The sequence below is a fragment of the Lampetra fluviatilis genome, chromosome 20 (assembly GCF_964198595.1).
Source record: "Lampetra fluviatilis chromosome 20, kcLamFluv1.1, whole genome shotgun sequence".
Taxonomy (NCBI): domain Eukaryota; kingdom Metazoa; phylum Chordata; class Hyperoartia; order Petromyzontiformes; family Petromyzontidae; genus Lampetra; species Lampetra fluviatilis.
In genome coordinates this window covers 2,702,013-2,720,227 of record NC_136294.1, presented here as the reverse complement: position 1 = coordinate 2,720,227, position 18,215 = coordinate 2,702,013, and the positions used below count along the sequence as shown (strand labels likewise).

The window sequence follows — 18,215 nt, the reverse complement described above, 5'->3', positions numbered from 1 at the left end:
TGCCCGGTTAAGCGATAAACGCGTTAAGCGAAAACACTTTCCCCCATAAATAACGTACCGATAAAGTTTGGCGAGGGACGATGTTACTACTACAACAACCGCCATTTGCCACTAAGTGGCGGTGACGTCACCACGACGCTTGTGCCAGGCCATGTGCACCTTGAGGCCACGTGAAGTGTCGAACGCCCGCTGGCAGGAGGTCACGGGGCAGACCCAGGTGCCACGGGTCGACTGACCGAGATGACCGAGACGACTGGCTGATGCTCCACCTGTGCTCCCTACTGTGCCAACTTGCTGTGCTTTAGCCACCCGGCACTCTGCTCGTTGTTGTGAGCGTCGCTCCTCCGCCCTCCGTTGTTGTTGGAGGGCGACTGCCTCCAACTGCCCAGTAGCGTCCTTCACGAGCCTCCTCCACTGAGGCCGATCTTGACACCGCTAGTACCAGTCATCGGCAAGTCCACTCAGCTCCACGTCCTCCTGTACCACATCACTCCATCTCTTCTCTAGCCCGTACCGCGCCCGTTTAGCCCCCTCGATCCGGCCGAACTACTACAGTAATACTACGCACTCCTCGCAGTGAGGTGAGGTGGCGGGACAGGTTACTGAGGGTACGCCGCCACGTTACTGCATCATTGCGCGTGCCGTATCACAACATCGCTCAGCCGCGTTATAACGGCGCGCGTTCCGCGTTATAACGGCGCGCGTTCCGCGTTATAACGGCGCGCGTTCCGCGTTATAACGGCGCGCGTTCCGCGTTATAACGGCGCGCGTTCCGCGTTATAACGGCGCGCGTTCCGCGTTATAACGGCGCGCGTTCCGCGTTATAACGGCGCGCGTTCCGCGTTATAACGGCGCGCGTTCCGCGTTATAACGGCGCGCGTTCCGCGTTATAACGGCGCGCGTTCCGCGTTATAACGGCGCGCGTTCCGCGTTATAACGGCGCGCGTTCCGCGTTATAACGGTGCGCGTTCCGCGTTGTGCGAAAAGTATTCTGGAATGAAAGTACCGCGTTAATGGCGAAAACAGGCGTTGAGCGAGGACTTGCCGCATTTGAAAGGGATGGGATTTGTGTGGCCTCGGCATCCGCCGCGCGTTTTCCTGCACTCCCCAGTCCCCCTCCGCATGTGACAGCTCGTAGCGGCCTGCCCACTCGTTCACTCTGCCTTAGACGAAACCCATTGCGCAAACCAACACGGTCACCACCACCACCACCACTTTTACCGCCAACACGAACACCAACACGACCACAGACATTCACACCACCCCCGAGCCCCTACCATCGCCAACATCGCACGGTGCACACCATCATTGCAACCAAAGGCAAAGATCCCCCGTGTAGCCTTAGGGGCCGTCCATAAATGACGTCACGCAATTTTGGACGATTTTTGACCCCCCCCCCCTTCGTCACACGGTGCCACCAAAAGTCAGACCCCCCTCTCAAATATGACGTCACAAAGCTCTGCCCCCCCCCCCCCAAAAACATGCGTCAAATCGCTTTAAACTATTGTCATTGTAGTGCCTATTTAATGTGGCGCTGCACTCTGATGTTGTAGGAGAAAACATTTATAAAAAATAGTCTATTTAATTAAGTAGAACGTGTTGTCTATATGTATTTAGAGTTGCGCATCTTGATGTGACGTCACATTTCTCAAACCCCCTCTCCTCGTCACACATCGTCACAAATGTCTGACCCCCTCCCCCCCTTAGGTGCGTGACGTCATTTATGGACGGCCCCTTAACAGACGGAATCGAACTCGGCTCGCCCGGGTTCGTAAGCCGCAGCGCGCTAACCTCTGAGCTACAAAGACAAAGATCCCCCGTGTAGCCTTAACACACTGTAGGGGCAAGTGCTGTTGGCGAGCACCTCGCTGCATGAGCTCCACACACGGCCACACACGCGCTCGGTGTCCACTCTCACGGAGCCGTCTCGGTGAATCTAAAGGTGGCTTTTATAATCGACTCGTGCTGGGTTCGCTCTTGCCGGCTCGTGTGTTGTTTTTTTTTGTTGTTGTACGAAGTGACGAAGCCATTCTCGCTGTAGTTCAGGAGTTAATGATTCTCACTTAAAGAAAAAAGTCACAGCCCCCACCTCTCAAATCCCCCCTCACCAAGCCCCCACCCACCAAGCCCCCACCTCTCAAATCCCCCCCCCCCCTCCAACTAGCCCCCCCCCCACCAAGCCCCCACCTCTCAAATCCCCCCCCCCTCCAACTAGCTCCCCCCCCCCCACCAAGCCCCCACCTCTCAAATCCCCCCCCCTCCAACTAGCCCCCCCCCCACCAAGCCCCTCCCCCCTCCAACTACCTCCCCCCACCAAGCCCCCCCCACCCACCAAGCCCCCACCTCTCAAATCCCCCCCCTCCAACTAGCCCCCCTACCAAGCCCCCCCCACCCACCAAGCCCCTCCCCCCTTGAACTCGCCCCGCCCATCAAGCCCCGCCCCCCACCAAGCCCCGCCCCTCCCGAGGCGGTGATGCGGCCTAGCGGTTTGGGCATTCGCCGCTCGATCGCTCAGCGTCGCGGTTCGGGACCAGCAGCCGCCCTGATTAATACTGCCGATGTACGGCGTAATAACCATGAGCGGGTGAACACAAATTAACCCCATACTGCGCGCCGTCCACTTCGCGGTGGACGTTAAGAGATCTCGCGACGTCTCTGGTAAGAGTGGGGCCATCGCATTCCCGATAGGGGGGGCCACACAGACAGCGGGCAGCACTCACAGCCCCCCCACAGACAGATCAATGCCACCTGGTCGCTCCTGCAAATCAGACGACTGTGTATACACACACACACAGGGTGCTTCAAAAAAATGTTAACACTTATATGGGACTATCGCTTTTTTAATGGAAAAATAACGGATAATAGCACAATGTGGCATGATAACAAATGTAATGTTAATAGCTTCAAAGAGTCTCTACTTGTTCGCCACCGTTGTCATCGCATTGCCTGGAATCTTCTCCAGGTGTTCTGCAGGGCCAGGAGGCGGCACATGTCTCGTGGTGTTGTTGCAAATTCTCGAAAGTGTTCACATTTTTTTGAAGCACCCTTTACATCCTGGTCTTTGGAATTCTCTGTCTGGTTAAATACGCTTGCAGTTTTACTGGTAGGAGCCCACTGGTTCCACCAGCCCACAGGGGATTATTGTGTCCGTCGTGCAGGGAGGGGCTGGGTGGGGAGGGAGGGGCTGCGTTGGCAGGGGAGGGGCTGGGTGGGGAAGGCTGGGTGGGGAGGGGCTGGGTGGGGGGTGGGAGGGGTGGGGCTGGGTGGGGTGGGGAGGGTCTGGTCACACCGTGGTGCCCTTATAAAACTCAACGTTTAACCTACTCACGCCGGCTTGTGCCCGCCCTCACAGTCGGGCATATTTGCGGAATACACCACGCCGCCGTTGACCCTGGCCATTGACCGAGCAACCCAACGTTCCTACCAGCTCCCTCCGCAGGAAGGTGTTAAAGCGAGAGGTTGGGGAGGGGGGTTTGCGTCTCACAATCCGCGTGACCAGATTTGCTTCACGATGACACCGGGCAGAAGTCCCCGGCTCCGTCTTGATTCTCTGCAGCGTCTTACAAAGCAGACAACTGAGCTAAACTCAACTGTCTTCGAATCTATCATGAAACAAATATTAACCCCAAATTGCTCGCGTGATTGTTTAAATTTATGTGTACCGCTACACAAATTTGAATCATTACCCATATTAATTAACGGTCATGAGCATTGTCATGATATATTACACGGTGCACCTATGCAAAAAAGTTACCTGCAATTATTACAATAATGCCGTTTGATTATCCGGTTAAATATCACCGGGGGCCAAGACTCTTTAGTTTTTAAAGAGGGCCCTGCACTGGAACGTTTGACCAATTCCTCAGTGCGCAGTGCACGAACACCGTTAAGTCCCCTGGATACGTTGGCATTTGATAACTGAACGTATTATTGTTGAACGGTAATAATACTATCATTACTACATATGTGTAGGGGTGTTAGAGAGAGAGCCCGTTATGCATGGCAGCCTATGGTAAACAAACACAGTAGGCGGGGCTACATGTGTGCACAAGCAGGTGCCCTCTGCGACGTCCGCGCCAGACACCCTGGGGGGTCGATTCGGTCGTTATGATCCCCCGGGGCCCCACCCCTCAGGGAGGGGTGGGGTATAAAAGGGGATTGTATCGAAGGGCTCGAGAGTGATGTTTAGCTAAAGAAGAGGAGGCGGAAGACGTCTGAGATAGAGCCCTGGACTCCCCCTGGTACGCCGTCCTTATCAGGACCGCGCAGGCTCGAGCCAGTGGCGTGGTACCAGAGCCAGAGCCAGTGCTGGTCTGGACTCTGGGTACCGGGCCCGACTGACCAGTGTCGGGCCAAGATAGCCTCCCCTAGCCCATTAGTGGAGGACTCAGAGGCAGGCTAGGGTTAGCTAGAGAGGTGTGTCCTCAGATAGACGGGTGAGGGGGCCGATACCCCCTCAAATGTGTATGTCACAACGTTGGTGTAAAATAAACAAGTGTGCCTCCAACTCCGGTGTGAACGAGTCGTGAGCGTTACTACATCTGGCGTCAGAAGTGAAACAAAGTACGAACATGGATACACGCCGGACGACTCGAGTCGGAGTACCAGGGGCGGAGGACACCGCTGCAGTCGGAGGGCCCGAGATGGCTGAAGATGCCATCGAGCAGCCGGGGCTGGGTGCACCCACGCCACAGCAGCTGGAGGAAGGGGAGCCGTCGACGGAGGGGCTGAGGCAGGCGCACGCGAAGCTGGCCGAGCTGCTGTACGCCGCAGCCGCCATGCTCGACAACATCACGCGGCTGGGGGCTGCGGGACCGCCACGAGGCGACAGCAGCCAACGACCACAGCGCCTTCCCGCCATTTCAACGGAGCAACATTTTGAAACTCCCGCCATCGCCGCAGCTGCTGTTGAGGGCGTGGCCGCTCTAAGCATCGCGTCCAACGGCGGGAGTACAGTGCCTGCCGCGTCACCACGGGTGCGACCGGCGATGCCATCGCTGCTTCGGGCCGACGCTGAGTCGAGTGAGGGAGACGAGGGAGCGCGATCGTCCTCTGCAGCCGCTGCCTTACATCAGCGACTGCCGCCGCTCAAAGAATTTGTGGGCGAGGAGGGCGACTGGGGCGGCTTCCAGCGGCGCTTCCTCGCTCACCAGGAGATGGCACAGTGGACAGACGCCGAGGCTCTCCGAGCACTGCCAGCACTCCTCGACAGCGACGCCCTCGCCACACTAACATCGGCAACGAAGGAGAGGCGTTCCACGCTGCGGAAGGCGATGCAAGTGCTGTCCGCTGTGTATGGGCCACCATCGGACTGTCGTCAACTCTTTTACGATCGCCAGCGGGGGACGAAGGAGTCGCCCCTGGCGTACCGTACAAGCCTCCTGGCGCTGGCAAAGGAAGCCTTTCCACGAATGGACGACGAGGGGATCGACGCCATGGTGACAGAAAAGATACTTTTGCTGGCGGACGACTTAGACATCGTCATTGTCGCACAGGACGATGCAGAAATGTGCTCCCTCCAAGCGGCCCGTCTCCTCCACGCAAACCTGTCCTCTCAACGACGGAAGGCCAGCAAGGCGGCGAGCGGGCGCGCCGTCGCTGCGGCCACCCTCCCGGCGGAAGAGGTTTGCGCCATCAACCATCGACGGCAGCACGGAGCGGGAGCGCGGGAGGACCGGGCCGATTCAAGCCGTCTACAACGTCCATCGTCGCCACCAGCGCTTCCACGCTGTTATAACTGCGGCATCCGGGGCCACGTCGCCTCGGGGTGCCGCTCTCCTCGGCAGCGCGGAACGACACCTCAACGGGACGCCGGCCCTCGTCACAAGCTCCACCATCATAATCCGGCGAGTCGCGGCACCCCTCATGTTTGGCCCACGCACACGCCCGTCACACACTCGAACACCGCAGCGAAGGGGGGGCAAATATCGCGTACCATGGCACCAACACGCACCGCTCTGGGTACTCACATTGAACCCAGCCAGTGGTCCGTGTTGGCCCATCGGGTTGTAGCCGCGTCATCGGGGTCGTCGGCCGTTGTGGGTCACATCGATGGGGTCGAGGTGCGCATCCTGGTCGATACAGGAGCATCGGCGACCATTATTTCGGAGTTGATTTATAACATTCTCCCTGCCCAGAGCCGTCCTTTGATGCCTGTTAATGTGCCATTCTTTGCTGCTAACGGGGGTTCACTTGGCATCATCGGACAAATTCGAGCCCAAATTTGTGTCGGGGATATTAAATTATCTGGGCCGATTTTTGTTTCCTCCTCGCTGGCGGTTCCGTGCCTGCTGGGGACGGATTTCCTGGCCAAAATGCCGATTAGGATATTAATCGATCAGGGATGCATTGAGCTCCCATCGGGCCGACGCATGGCGTTTTTGCCATCCCCCGCTACGAGCCGGACGGCGTTCGCGACGGTGCCGGCGTTCGTAGATAGAACGGTGCGCGTTCCTCCGGGGGCGCAAATGTTAATTCCTTTGAGACTTCGGCGGCCCTTCGCTAAGGGCATTGGGGCTCAAGGGGTTTTGCTGGGACCGTCTAGGGCCGGGGTCAGTGGACCTAATTTACTCCCGGCCCAGACCATAGTGAGAGGGGATGGAGAACCCTTCATCGCGGTCCTCAATGTGGGCTCGCAGACGGTGGTGGTCCCACAGGGGACCGTGCTTGCTCACGCAACGCCGGTGCCCTGTGAGGAACCCGTCGCGAGTCATGTCGGCGCTGCCCCTGCACCGCGACCACATTCAGACAGCGATGAAGGGTGGCTCGAGGCGCTTTGCGCGGGATCGACGGACCTGTCAAATTTAGAGCGCCAACGTCTTAAGACACTACTGAGGGAATTTTCCGACGTTTTCAGTCGGGATAAATACGATTTGGGCTGCACTCATCTGCTGCGTCACCATATTGATACGGGTGACAGCGCGCCAATACGCCAAAATCCTTTTCGGTTGAGTCCCGCCGAAAAGGACCATGTCAAATCGGCTGTTGATGACATGCTAGCCGCCGACATAATTTCTCCCTCCAACAGCCCTTGGGGAGCGCCGATCGTCCTGGTTAAGAAGCAGGACGGTTCGTTGCGGTTTTGCGTTGACTTTCGGCGCCTTAATAAAATTACGGTTGCCGACGCATACCCGCTCCCACGGATGGACGAATCGCTTGACGCCTTGGCGGGAGCGCGATTCTTCTCCACATTGGACTTACTTTCGGGATTCTGGCAGCTTCCTCTGGACGATGATTCAAAGCCTAAAACTGCTTTCCGTACTCCGCACGGCCTGTTTCAATTCAACCGGTTGCCGATGGGCTTACACTCAGCGCCGGCAACTTTCCAGCGGTTGATGGAATTGGTTTTGGCTGGATTGCAATGGGAGTCGTGCCTGATTTATTTGGATGACGTCATTGTCTTTGGCAAAACTTTTGAGGAACATCTCCAGAGGTTGCGGGCGGTTTTCCTAAAGATGCGGGCTGCTAATTTGAAATTTAAGCCCCAAAAATGCCATTTGTTACGCGAGTCGGTGCGTTATTTGGGGCACATCGTGGGGCGCTCAGGTATTTCTACCGATCCCGCCAAAACGCAGTGTGTAAGCTCCTGGCCGACTCCCACCTCAGTGGGAGAGGTTAGGAGTTTTATTGGGTTTGCGTCGTATTATAGACGCTTCGTCGCTAATTTTGCGACTATCGCCAAACCCCTACATGCTTTAACATCTAAAGGGGTTCGGTTTTGCTGGGGTCAGGAGGAGGAGGCTGCTTTTTGCTCCCTTCGGGATGCTTTGGTAAACGCTCCTCCCCTGATTTACCCTGATTTTTCAAAACCGTTCTTGCTCGACACCGATGCGAGCAACACGGGTATTGGGGGCGTGCTCTCCCAGGTGGTTGACGGCGTGGAACATGTGGTTGCGTACGGCAGTCGGGTGTTGTCTCCAGCGGAGCAACGGTATTGTGTCACCCGTAGGGAACTGTTGGCAATTGTCCATTTCGTCCAACAGTATCGCCCATATCTGTACGGTCGGCATTTCACCGTCCGCACAGATCATGCGGCACTGCAGTACGCCCTGAGGGTTCAACAGCCATCGGGACAATTGTCCCGATGGTTGGAGGTCCTCCAGGATTACGATTTCCAAACCACATACCGTAAGGGCGTTCGCCACACCAACGCGGACGCTCTGTCACGCTTGCCAACCACCTCCGAGTGTGCATGCCTCCTGGGGTCTGGACGTTGCAGGCCTCCAGGGGACACATCGGTACCTGTCTTGGCGGCCGCCAACGACGACGATGCAATGGTTCCAAATTCAATCGAACAGCAGGGCAAAGATTCCCTGTTGGGGTTGCCCGTCATTGAATGGGGGCGCCTCCAGATGGAGGATGTCTCCCTCCTCGGGTGGCGACGTCGCGTTGGCGGTGCGGCGGGGGGAAAAAGTGGTGGTTCCGACGCATGGGAAATGTGCCAAGGTCTGCTAATGCATTGGGACGGGAAGTCACGTCGACATCGGCTGGTTGTCCCTACTGGGTTGCGGGGTAGGGTGGTATGGGCCGCTCATGAGCGCCTCCTACACCTGGGGACCCAAAAGACTCTCGCCTTGCTGCAACTTGATTTTTACTGGCCTGGCATGACGAGGGATGTGGGGGATTTGTTGGGATCGTGCCCTCAATGTGCACAACGCAAACCGCCGGCACGAGAGTCTAACCCGCCCTTGCAATCGATCAAAGTGTCCAGGATAAACGAGCTGGTCGCTCTGGACATTTTGGGACCATTCCCCGCCACCCCCAGAGGGAATAGATATTTGTTGACGGGTGTCGAGTATTTTACACGCTGGCCTATGGCCTGGCCTTTGGCCAACCAGTCGGCAGCAGCCATCGTGGAGGCCTTTGTTCAGGGTTATGTCCTGGACAAAGGTGCTCCGGAGAGGCTGCTGACCGACCAGGGCAGAAATTTTTCCGGTAAACTACTCAGACAAGTCTGCGATCTCCTGGGCACAAAGAAAATTCGGACCTCCCCATATCACCCACAAACTGACGGGATGGTCGAACGTTTGCATCGCACCATCTCGTCCATGTTATCACAACAAGTTTCGGACTCGCAAACGGATTGGGACCTACAAATTCAGGGGGTCTTGGCGGCGTACCGGATGGCACCCCATGCGGCTACGGGGTTTTCTCCCTTTTACCTCATGTACGGCCGAGAACCAGACCCGCCTGTTCGTGCCCAGTTGCGGATCCCCGTGCCGCAGGGAAAAACTAATCTGGCTGACCACGTTAAATTTAATCTGGACAAATTGACCGAGGCACGGGATGCTGCAATGCAAAACTCTGACCTCCGTCAGAAGGCAAATGAGCGCCTCAGATTGAGTCGAGCGCACATGCTGCAGTGGAAGCCGGGGGACAAGGCATGGTTGCACTGCCCCCAGGTGCCACTGGCAACCTCCTCTAAACTTGTGCGGCCGTGGCGGGGCCCTGTGGAAGTGGTGGAGGTGTTACGTCCGCAGTGCGTGCGCATCAAGTGGGGGAAGCGGCGATGGTTCGTGCACCCCTCCAGATTAAAACCCTTCGCTGCGGTACACAACCCCACTTCACACGCGCGTGGCCAAACATGTGGGGGGTCGGCCGACTTGCTGGGTCCGTCTCCGTCGCTCTCACCTAATGCCTTGCCGGCTGTGCCACCTTCAGGAGCATCAGGAGTGACGGGCTCACGCCCGATCACCCCTCCTGCGGATGCCGAGGGTCACGCGGAGTCAGAGGAATGCTCACCTCAAGACGGACAGTCGCCACCTGATGGTCCGCCACGCGGGGTTACCCCGTGTGAGGGGCCCGCTGCAAGGACGCGCGCTAAAATGCGCAAACTGTTGTGAGGCCGGAAAATGTGTACATAGCTGTTGTGTTTATTGGGTGTTGTGTGGATGGTGTGTTTCCCGCTCCTCGGATGTACATATGCTGGGTTCACCGTTTGTTGTGTGTGCGGGGTGGGTTCCCTGCTGGTTGTATATAAGCTGTTTTTTTTACGGAATTCGTATTTATTCGGGGGGGGTGCGTCGGGTTGTTTCTCATCTTGTTGTTGCGTTCTTGTTCTGGTTCCTGTTATTGTTCAAAAATAGTGAGGCACACGCGCGGTCAGGGGGTGAAGGCACCTTTATTGTCAAACTTTTGTATGTTGGCAGCCGGGACGGCTGCATGCTATGCGGGGGGGAGTGATGTAGGGGTGTTAGAGAGAGAGCCCGTTATGCATGGCAGCCTATGGTAAACAAACACAGTAGGCGGGGCTACATGTGTGCACAAGCAGGTGCCCTCTGCGACGTCCGCGCCAGACACCCTGGGGGGTCGATTCGGTCGTTATGATCCCCCGGGGCCCCACCCCTCAGGGAGGGGTGGGGTATAAAAGGGGATTGTATCGAAGGGCTCGAGAGTGATGTTTAGCTAAAGAAGAGGAGGCGGAAGACGTCTGAGATAGAGCCCTGGACTCCCCCTGGTACGCCGTCCTTATCAGGACCGCGCAGGCTCGAGCCAGTGGCGTGGTACCAGAGCCAGAGCCAGTGCTGGTCTGGACTCTGGGTACCGGGCCCGACTGACCAGTGTCGGGCCAAGATAGCCTCCCCTAGCCCATTAGTGGAGGACTCAGAGGCAGGCTAGGGTTAGCTAGAGAGGTGTGTCCTCAGATAGACGGGTGAGGGGGCCGATACCCCCTCAAATGTGTATGTCACAACGTTGGTGTAAAATAAACAAGTGTGCCTCCAACTCCGGTGTGAACGAGTCGTGAGCGTTACTACATATGTGTAGAGGTATGCATTTCGGGTGCCACACTCAAAATGCGTGCGGGATGGTGAAGTGTACACTGTCTGGATCGCACACTCCTCCCAATGCGTTTCTTTTGATGTAGAAATCAGCGGCTGAGAATCTCATTCTCATCTCTTGGTGGTAGGGCAGGGGGGGGGGCGTTCCTTCATCCAGCAGTGGATTGACCGTGGCAGATGATGGCCACTCGCTTGCGGTCAAAGTTTACAAAGACACGTCGATTCTTCGGCACCTCGTTCGCACGTGCGGCAAAGAGCGCGCTTAGGAACCTACGGTACGATGCGTACGTTGTAACGGGCGAACTTCTTTCACATCGCACGGAGCCAACCCGTGCCAATCGGAGGTGCGGGGAAACACGACAGCCACAAGCGGCCGCTCCCATTCGCCACGGTGAAGAAGGGGCAAATGATTGAGGGATTGCTGGAATCGCGACAATCAAAATACCGGTGGGTGAATCATTAGAAGAAGAAAAACGTCATGACCCACAAACAAGCAAAAAATATATATTCAGGATAACTCACGCTAACCTCGTCGCAACAATTTACTATCCACACTTGTAATCGTATCATCATCCCCCCAATCTTAACAACTCACCCGTTCCATTTGGTCCACTCAATCCACCTTACTCGGAGCAAAGCCGCCTGCTCTGTGGACCAAGAAGGGGCTGTTGTGGCCTACAGGGTGGGTGGTGGTGGTGGTTGTTATTTTTTTTGTTACAATCATAACCGCGTCCGGGCAGGCATATCCATGGGCGGGGGGGGGGGGCAACGCCTTCAAACTACACCGGGAGAATTACATCTGACAGCCTGATGTGGAAGCACGGGGGGCGAGGGGGGGACTACCCCTCCAAAGCGCGGGGCCCAGGACAGTCGCCCCAAATTTGCCATGTACCCTCTCTAGGGGACGGCTCCGCGTCACCGTCTTCCCGTGGCTGGACCCAGCCCCCCGGTTCTTTGACGCCCCCCCCGCCTCCTGGCATGTCGGTCACCACCCCCCACTCCGCCGTCGCCGCGCCTGGCGCAGTGCCGGGGGGCCCCTTGGCCGTGGCGTGCGTCACCGTAAACACAGCGGACTGCAAGTTCAGTGGCCACGCAATCTACGATCGCCAATTGGCAACAACAAACCGGCCAACCGGCACATCCGACGAATTGGGCCGAGGTTTCGTTTTATTTAATTTCATTTTGTTTTGTTTTTAGAGCGCGGCTGTTACCGATGGGAGGTCACTTTTTGGTTCAGATCGTTTGGATTTAAAAGCGATGTTTTTTTTTGTATGAATAGCACTTTGTGGGAAAGTCAACGGTGGTTATCCTATGGGCTCGCCCCCCCCCACCGCAAGACCGTAGAATTTCCACCACTGACTCGAGGCTGTGAAGAAGGGATAAGCACCGCAACAATTCAAGACGTCGCTTGTTTTGAGAGAGCTTCCACAAGCGTGGGATTTTGGCGGCTGCCCTGCTGCTGCTGATGCACAGCTCTCCACTGCACATTCTGGTTGCGTGTTGATTGGCACGATGTCCGACGTTTCGTTCCACGGGCCGAAAGCTTCTTCTTCAGGCACCGGATTTTGTTGAAGAAGCCATCAGCACGTGGAGCGAAAACACATCACGGGTTCGCCACTCGGCATCAGTTTTCTGCCGCTGATTTTATCACAGGTCTCTTGTAAAATAGATGATGATTATCATCATCAATACCAGCATAATTAGCTAATGATGATAATCATTTGCAAATTATGAAAACTCTTTTCGTTTAAATTCAAAGTTGTTCACACACCAACTCGTTTCAGACCCCTCCACTTGTTTAGAGTCGTCAGCGAAGTGCGTTCGCCGACTCTCGATCCGTCAACCCCTCTGTGCTCTCCGCTCTGCAGAAGGGTCCAAGGACCCACGCGTTAGCCCCCTGTATATTGTTTTTACCGTGCGTTATATGGCACTGCTAATGACGAAGGTGGTGAGTTTTTTTTACACGGGGGGGGGGGGGGTGGGGGAGGCTCGCTTTGATGAGTATCACAACGCCATTCGGCACTCGCTAACACCAGAAAGAAAGGCACGGCAAATGAAAGCTCAATTGACGCTGTCTTTTGCCAACGATGATACACTGCACCTACCTACATCATATACATTTTCAACATAACCCTTGCTAGCTCCACTAGAACACCTTACACTCCACTTTTGATCGTTTTTTGTTCTTCCATCATGTCCCCTCCATCCATAGCCACACAATCAACTTGACTTGTGTCATCCACGTAGTTAACAAACTCTTGAATCAAATATTTGGCAACGCTGCTGCCGAAATGCCGGTGGTGCACAAACAGCACGAGTAACAACGAGAAACTCAACGCATTTGGAAATAAAAATGCCGCCTTAAAAGGAAACATTTATTTTGCGATGGGCAACTTTTCACCACAATGGCCCTTCTTGCAAGCACGTACAAATTACAACTGAAATATTTGTTTTATTTACCAGGTAAGGCCCACTGAGCTATATAGCAGTTTTTCGGAAGCGACCTGGCCACATATGGTAGCTCAACGAAGTGGCTTATCACGTGGAAATGTATAGCAGCCAAACACTCTGTACGCGTGATGTTGATTCTAAATGTGGAGGGAAAAACGGGGAGAGAGACATGCAAACTCAAAATATACAGGCATCATCAGGGTCTGGAGCTATGACCTCCTGCGTACCAAGCGAGGTAGTTATCATCTCGCCACTGTGGCACCCGTAAAAAAACACAGAGATGCCGGAGAGGCAGAGTGGATAATACGAGTTGGAGACTACACTCGTTCACACAATGGAGCCTGGTGAAACTTACAACTTAAAAAAACATTTCCCGATGAACAGCGCTTGACATTTGCATCCGCTCAGATACCAAAAAACTCACAAATTCTGACGCACCTTGCCTGACACTGATGCTGAGTGGCAATTGTCAACACGTGTATATATGTTTATTTATTTCCAGGAGGTAACTCCTCCTCATCCGTGCAAGGGTACGCCAAAGGGAGGCTACGAGAGCGAGGGTCCCTCCCTGCCCTTAAACTCTGCCCGGGGGAGACGTCCAACGGAGCGTCACGGACGGCGCGCGCCGCTCCGGGGGTAAGGTCATCGCTCGACTCGGCCCCGCGACCCCACGCTGCTCCAACGGCTCGCGGCAACAACCTGCTCCCCCCCCTCTACTGCCGAGCCTCCGCCGCGCTGGGGCTTTTGAGGGTAAAACCACACGGCCCAATTGTACAAAGATCCACACCGCCCCCCCCCCCCTATCACCGTATAGCCTTTGACAGGCTGTTGTATGTATGTTGAACTTCTTTAGGACCGTACGTAGACAAACGCGCTCATCGGAGGTGTTGGGGCAAGTGCTGTTAGCGAGCAACTTCTGAAGGCCGGCACGGCACGCAAGGTGGGGTTGAGGTGGCCGGCACCACGGCCCGACCGTCTGTGTTTCCCCAAGTGCTGATGACACTGGTGTACTCATTCAAGGCTGAGCCGACCTCGTGGAGACACAGGACCAGTTCACATATTCGTCAGGGAATCCGGGTCGCCGGGTTCATAGTAACGAGCGCGCTGAACCGCGAGGCTCCCGCTCCCCAAAGTTGGACAGAACCACGAATCCTACAGTACACGACTGCCCTGTGGAATAACTGGGCCCCTGCCACAGGCTTTCGGAATTGTAACCACCAGGCCGAGGGGCTGTGAACGGGAGGCGAACATCTCGGCCGCGTTCACTTGCCGAGCGGGCAAACCACCCAGCGCGCCGTTCTTTCGCCGCCCGTCACGAACAAACCCTCGGATGCGCGCCAACATCCCCGGGAGCTCCTTTGCGGAAACTGGATTCGCCGCTCAGTATTTCCGGCGTCGTCCACGAGGCAGGCGATCTTTTGCGCGATCGCCGCGGCGCTCCAAAGCCAATTAACAAACGCGAAAATAATTATCCTCCTCGCCCCTCTCCGACGTCGTCGCCTTCCGCGGAGCGGAACGTCGGGGACCACGCGCGCGGCACGACCCGATGCCACATCGGGGGGAGAAAGTTGTACGGCGCAACCGCGTGCGGAGAAAAAGAAAATCAAACCTGCGTAGATTTTTTTTCCTGAAGCTAGCGGCCGTCGGCTGGAGATGAACTCTCGCTGGTTGCCGGCATCCAACGTCTTTGCACTCCCCCCCCCTCCTCCCGGTATTGTTATTCGGGGATGCTGACACAATAAATTGCATCGGCCAGCGCCTCTGCTACGGTGGTTTTTGTATAAACAGCGGCAGCGGCGTGAAGAGCCACAATTCTTGAAAAATAGATTTTTTTGGTAAAAACCCAAAAAACTTAACGTGTTTACTTGAAATTAAATCATCCCCCCCCCCAAACACGTGATGCCCTGGCTGTTAAATTTCTAAGAGGTCAGGAAAAGTCGGCGTTCGCTTCACGTTCTGAGCTTTCAGCTTCGTGTTGATCGCCGAGTTTCTGTTTTCGATAAACTCAACGCATTCCGCCTTGCTCTGAAGAAGGCCCATTGGCCGAAACGTCGCCGATTGGGTTGTTTTTTGTTGTTGTTCCTACTAAGTTAGGGCTGCGTTACCAATGAATGGGCTTATTAGTTGTGTTTGTGCACCACTGCCAATGCAGTATCACAAAATTATATATATATACATTCGGGGTGTTATTAGCTGTGGACGTGTAATGATTGCCGCAGAGTTGCAGTGATTCCGCAAAAGTTTTGGGTTTTATTGTTCGCGTTTTTAATCTCATTTTTGTCTTGCGGGTTGACAATTTTTAGCTTTTTCTTCACACCAGTCTCATGTAGAAGCACCGGAGAAAACGTCTTTAAATGTATAAAATAATAATTACCTTCACGTCTAACTATTCCGTATGTGTGTGTGTGTATTTTTAATGACTGGCGTTACGCGTTAGATAAAAAAGTGCGTTTGTAAACATTCCGCAGTCCCGGCATTTCAGGCGATTATTCCCAGGTACATTTTGAAACCTCATCGCCACCTCATTATTTGTTTTTATTTCATCTACGAAGCTACAGGACAATTACATTCTCCGAAGAAACTCAACACATTCATCAATAACAGCGTGGCCATAAAATGAAGGAAAAAAATGTGACGTTTCAGGCATGGGCTTTCTGCACAGCGCGTCAACGAAGGGAAATTTCCCCAAAACGTCACCAATATATATTTAAAAAAATTACGCCACACACGATGTTGTTGTTGACAAACGTGTTGACTTTTCTCGTGGCTTGTTTGTTTGTGAATCGGTGCTTGTGCACCACTGCCAACGCAGCAACAGCATCGCCCCCAACAACTTTTGAATTAAGTTCTCCGTTCACTCTCGTGGTTCACGATCGTAGTTGTACGGAACTTAGAAAACAAAAAGACGTAAATCGCCCCTGTCAGCGATTCTGCCCCGCGTGACGAACGTAAACTTTTGTTTGCACCGTCCATTCTGCTGTACGAACCCACCCACGCTCCGCACTGCCACCGCTAAAAAGTAAATACGCACGGCGGTCTGGCCGGCCGAGCGCTCGCGCGTGCCGGCGTTTATTCGAGGGCACCGGTCAGACCCCTGAGGATGGCCACGGGGGACGACAAAAGTGGAGAGGAGTCGTGGTGGTGATGCTGGGCATTGTGGTAACAAAAGTGGAGAGGTCTCGTGGTGGTGATGCTGGGTATTGTGGTGACACAAGTGGAGAGGAGTCGTGGTGGTGCTGCTGGGTATTGTGGTGACACAAGTGGAGAGGCCTCGTGGTGGTGATGCTGGGTATTCGGGGCCGCACTCGCCCCCCAACCACACTCTCAATGTCCACCCTCCTCGTGAGATGATGGACGAGATGTACACGAGAGATGTGGATGTAGCGAGATGAGGAAAACAGGTAGGGCTGCCACGAGATGAGAGAGACACAGATGAGACAGAGATGCAGTGACATGAGCCGTGTGGACAAGACGCGGGGGCTGGAGTGAGATGGGAAAAGAGCTGCCGACAGGTTCAAGATGAGTGAAAAATATTTGTACAAATTCTACACTTCTCAATTTGAGCTGATATTTAGTTAATTCTTACTTTTAAAAAATATTTTATGTCTGTATGTTGAACTTCTTTCGCACCGTGCGTCGCCAACCGTGCTAATCAGGAAGGTCCGTCCCCCCTCGTGCTGTTTGGGTGCCCCGAGCTTTTGCTTCGCTTGTGGACCACAGAGTCAGTCACCCCGCCCCCGCCGTGCTCCCGACTACTGCGCGAGACTCGCCCGGGCGCACCCGCCGATCCGTCAAGCGGCAGCGGCGTGGCAAGAACCTCACCTTGGAAGAGGCCCGGCACGAGGCCCCCCGGCGTGGCCACCACCGACATCGCTGGCGAGACGGCGCGCGGGGGCCAACGTCGTCGAAGCCGACGCCAAAAAAGAACCCAAACGGTTTGTCTCTCTCTCTCGAGCGACGATGGCGAGGACGATGAAAAGGACGATGCCGGCAGCCGCCGCCGCAGCCGCCAACGGTGTCGGCGCAAAATTATAATCCGGCAGAGGAGTTACAATTTTTTGTGAGAGAAAACAATAAACTACGTGCTCTCGAGTTTTAACCGTAGACCTCGCTGTGCAAGCCGCACGGGCAGACTAGCGGACGAGCGGACGGACGCGTGGCCCGGAGAAAATCGAAGTGCTGTAATTCGGAAGTCGGCACGATGGTCAAAGTCTGAAACACGCTCGCTGCTCTGGCTCAGTTATAAACTGAATTTTATGTTTTTACTGCAGGAATAAATCGGAGCTGGAGAAGGGGGAGACTAATTGTCCTCGCCCTCGCCATTGGATGGCTCACTTTCACGTGATGGAGCCCGTGCGCTGATAAAAAAAAACTTGTGTTCGCCCCCCGCCCCCCCCCCGCACCCCCTCTGCGTGTTGCTGTATGTCACGCAGGGAGGGGAGCAGATGATAAGAGCTCGGGGTTTATTGAGATAGTGCCTCGGCAATGATTAACTCGCGTTCAGAGGGAGGGGAGAAATGAGAATCAGGAGTCGGGAGTGGGAGGGCACGAAAAAAAATAGGTGCAATGACAGGTGTCACTCACCGGGGTGATTGGTGGACGTACAAAGACAAAGATCCCCCTCTAAAGCCACCCCCCACGCCCCCCCCATGAAGGGAAGTGTTGATCTTCTTTGGACTCCTTCCTTCTTTTTCAGATGGTGGCACCAAATGTGATAATTCCGAGCTCTTTCCGTCGTACACCACCAGGTTCACGGCAAGCGCGGTCAGGGGGCACCCGTCAAGTCCCACGGCGCAGCACACGAGGTGGGGGGGGGGGGTTGGTGGTGTGGCCAGCACCACACTCTGCCACCTTCGTCTCCCCACCGCTGAAGTTTACGCACCGCGCCAGGTACTCACTTATTGCCGAGATTGACCTCGGGGAGACCAAGAACCGGCTCAGAAAATTCATCACCGATGTTAGCCGTGAGCGGGAATCAAACCGGGG

The 18,215-nt window shown here is 55.2% G+C and overlaps 1 protein-coding gene across 1 annotated transcript in view; it reads right to left on the bottom strand.

Annotated features, from left to right (window-relative positions):
* LOC144937846 (steroidogenic factor 1-like) overlaps positions 1–17,469 on the bottom strand; it is an 88,782-nt gene extending 71,313 nt beyond the window's left edge. The window contains exon 1 of the mRNA XM_078865365.1: positions 17,052–17,469. Coding sequence (XP_078721491.1) covers positions 17,052–17,100 — 49 coding nt within the window. The 5' untranslated portion in view covers positions 17,101–17,469. The remainder of the gene's footprint in view (positions 1–17,051) is intronic.
* Positions 17,470–18,215: the final 746 nt, after the last annotated feature.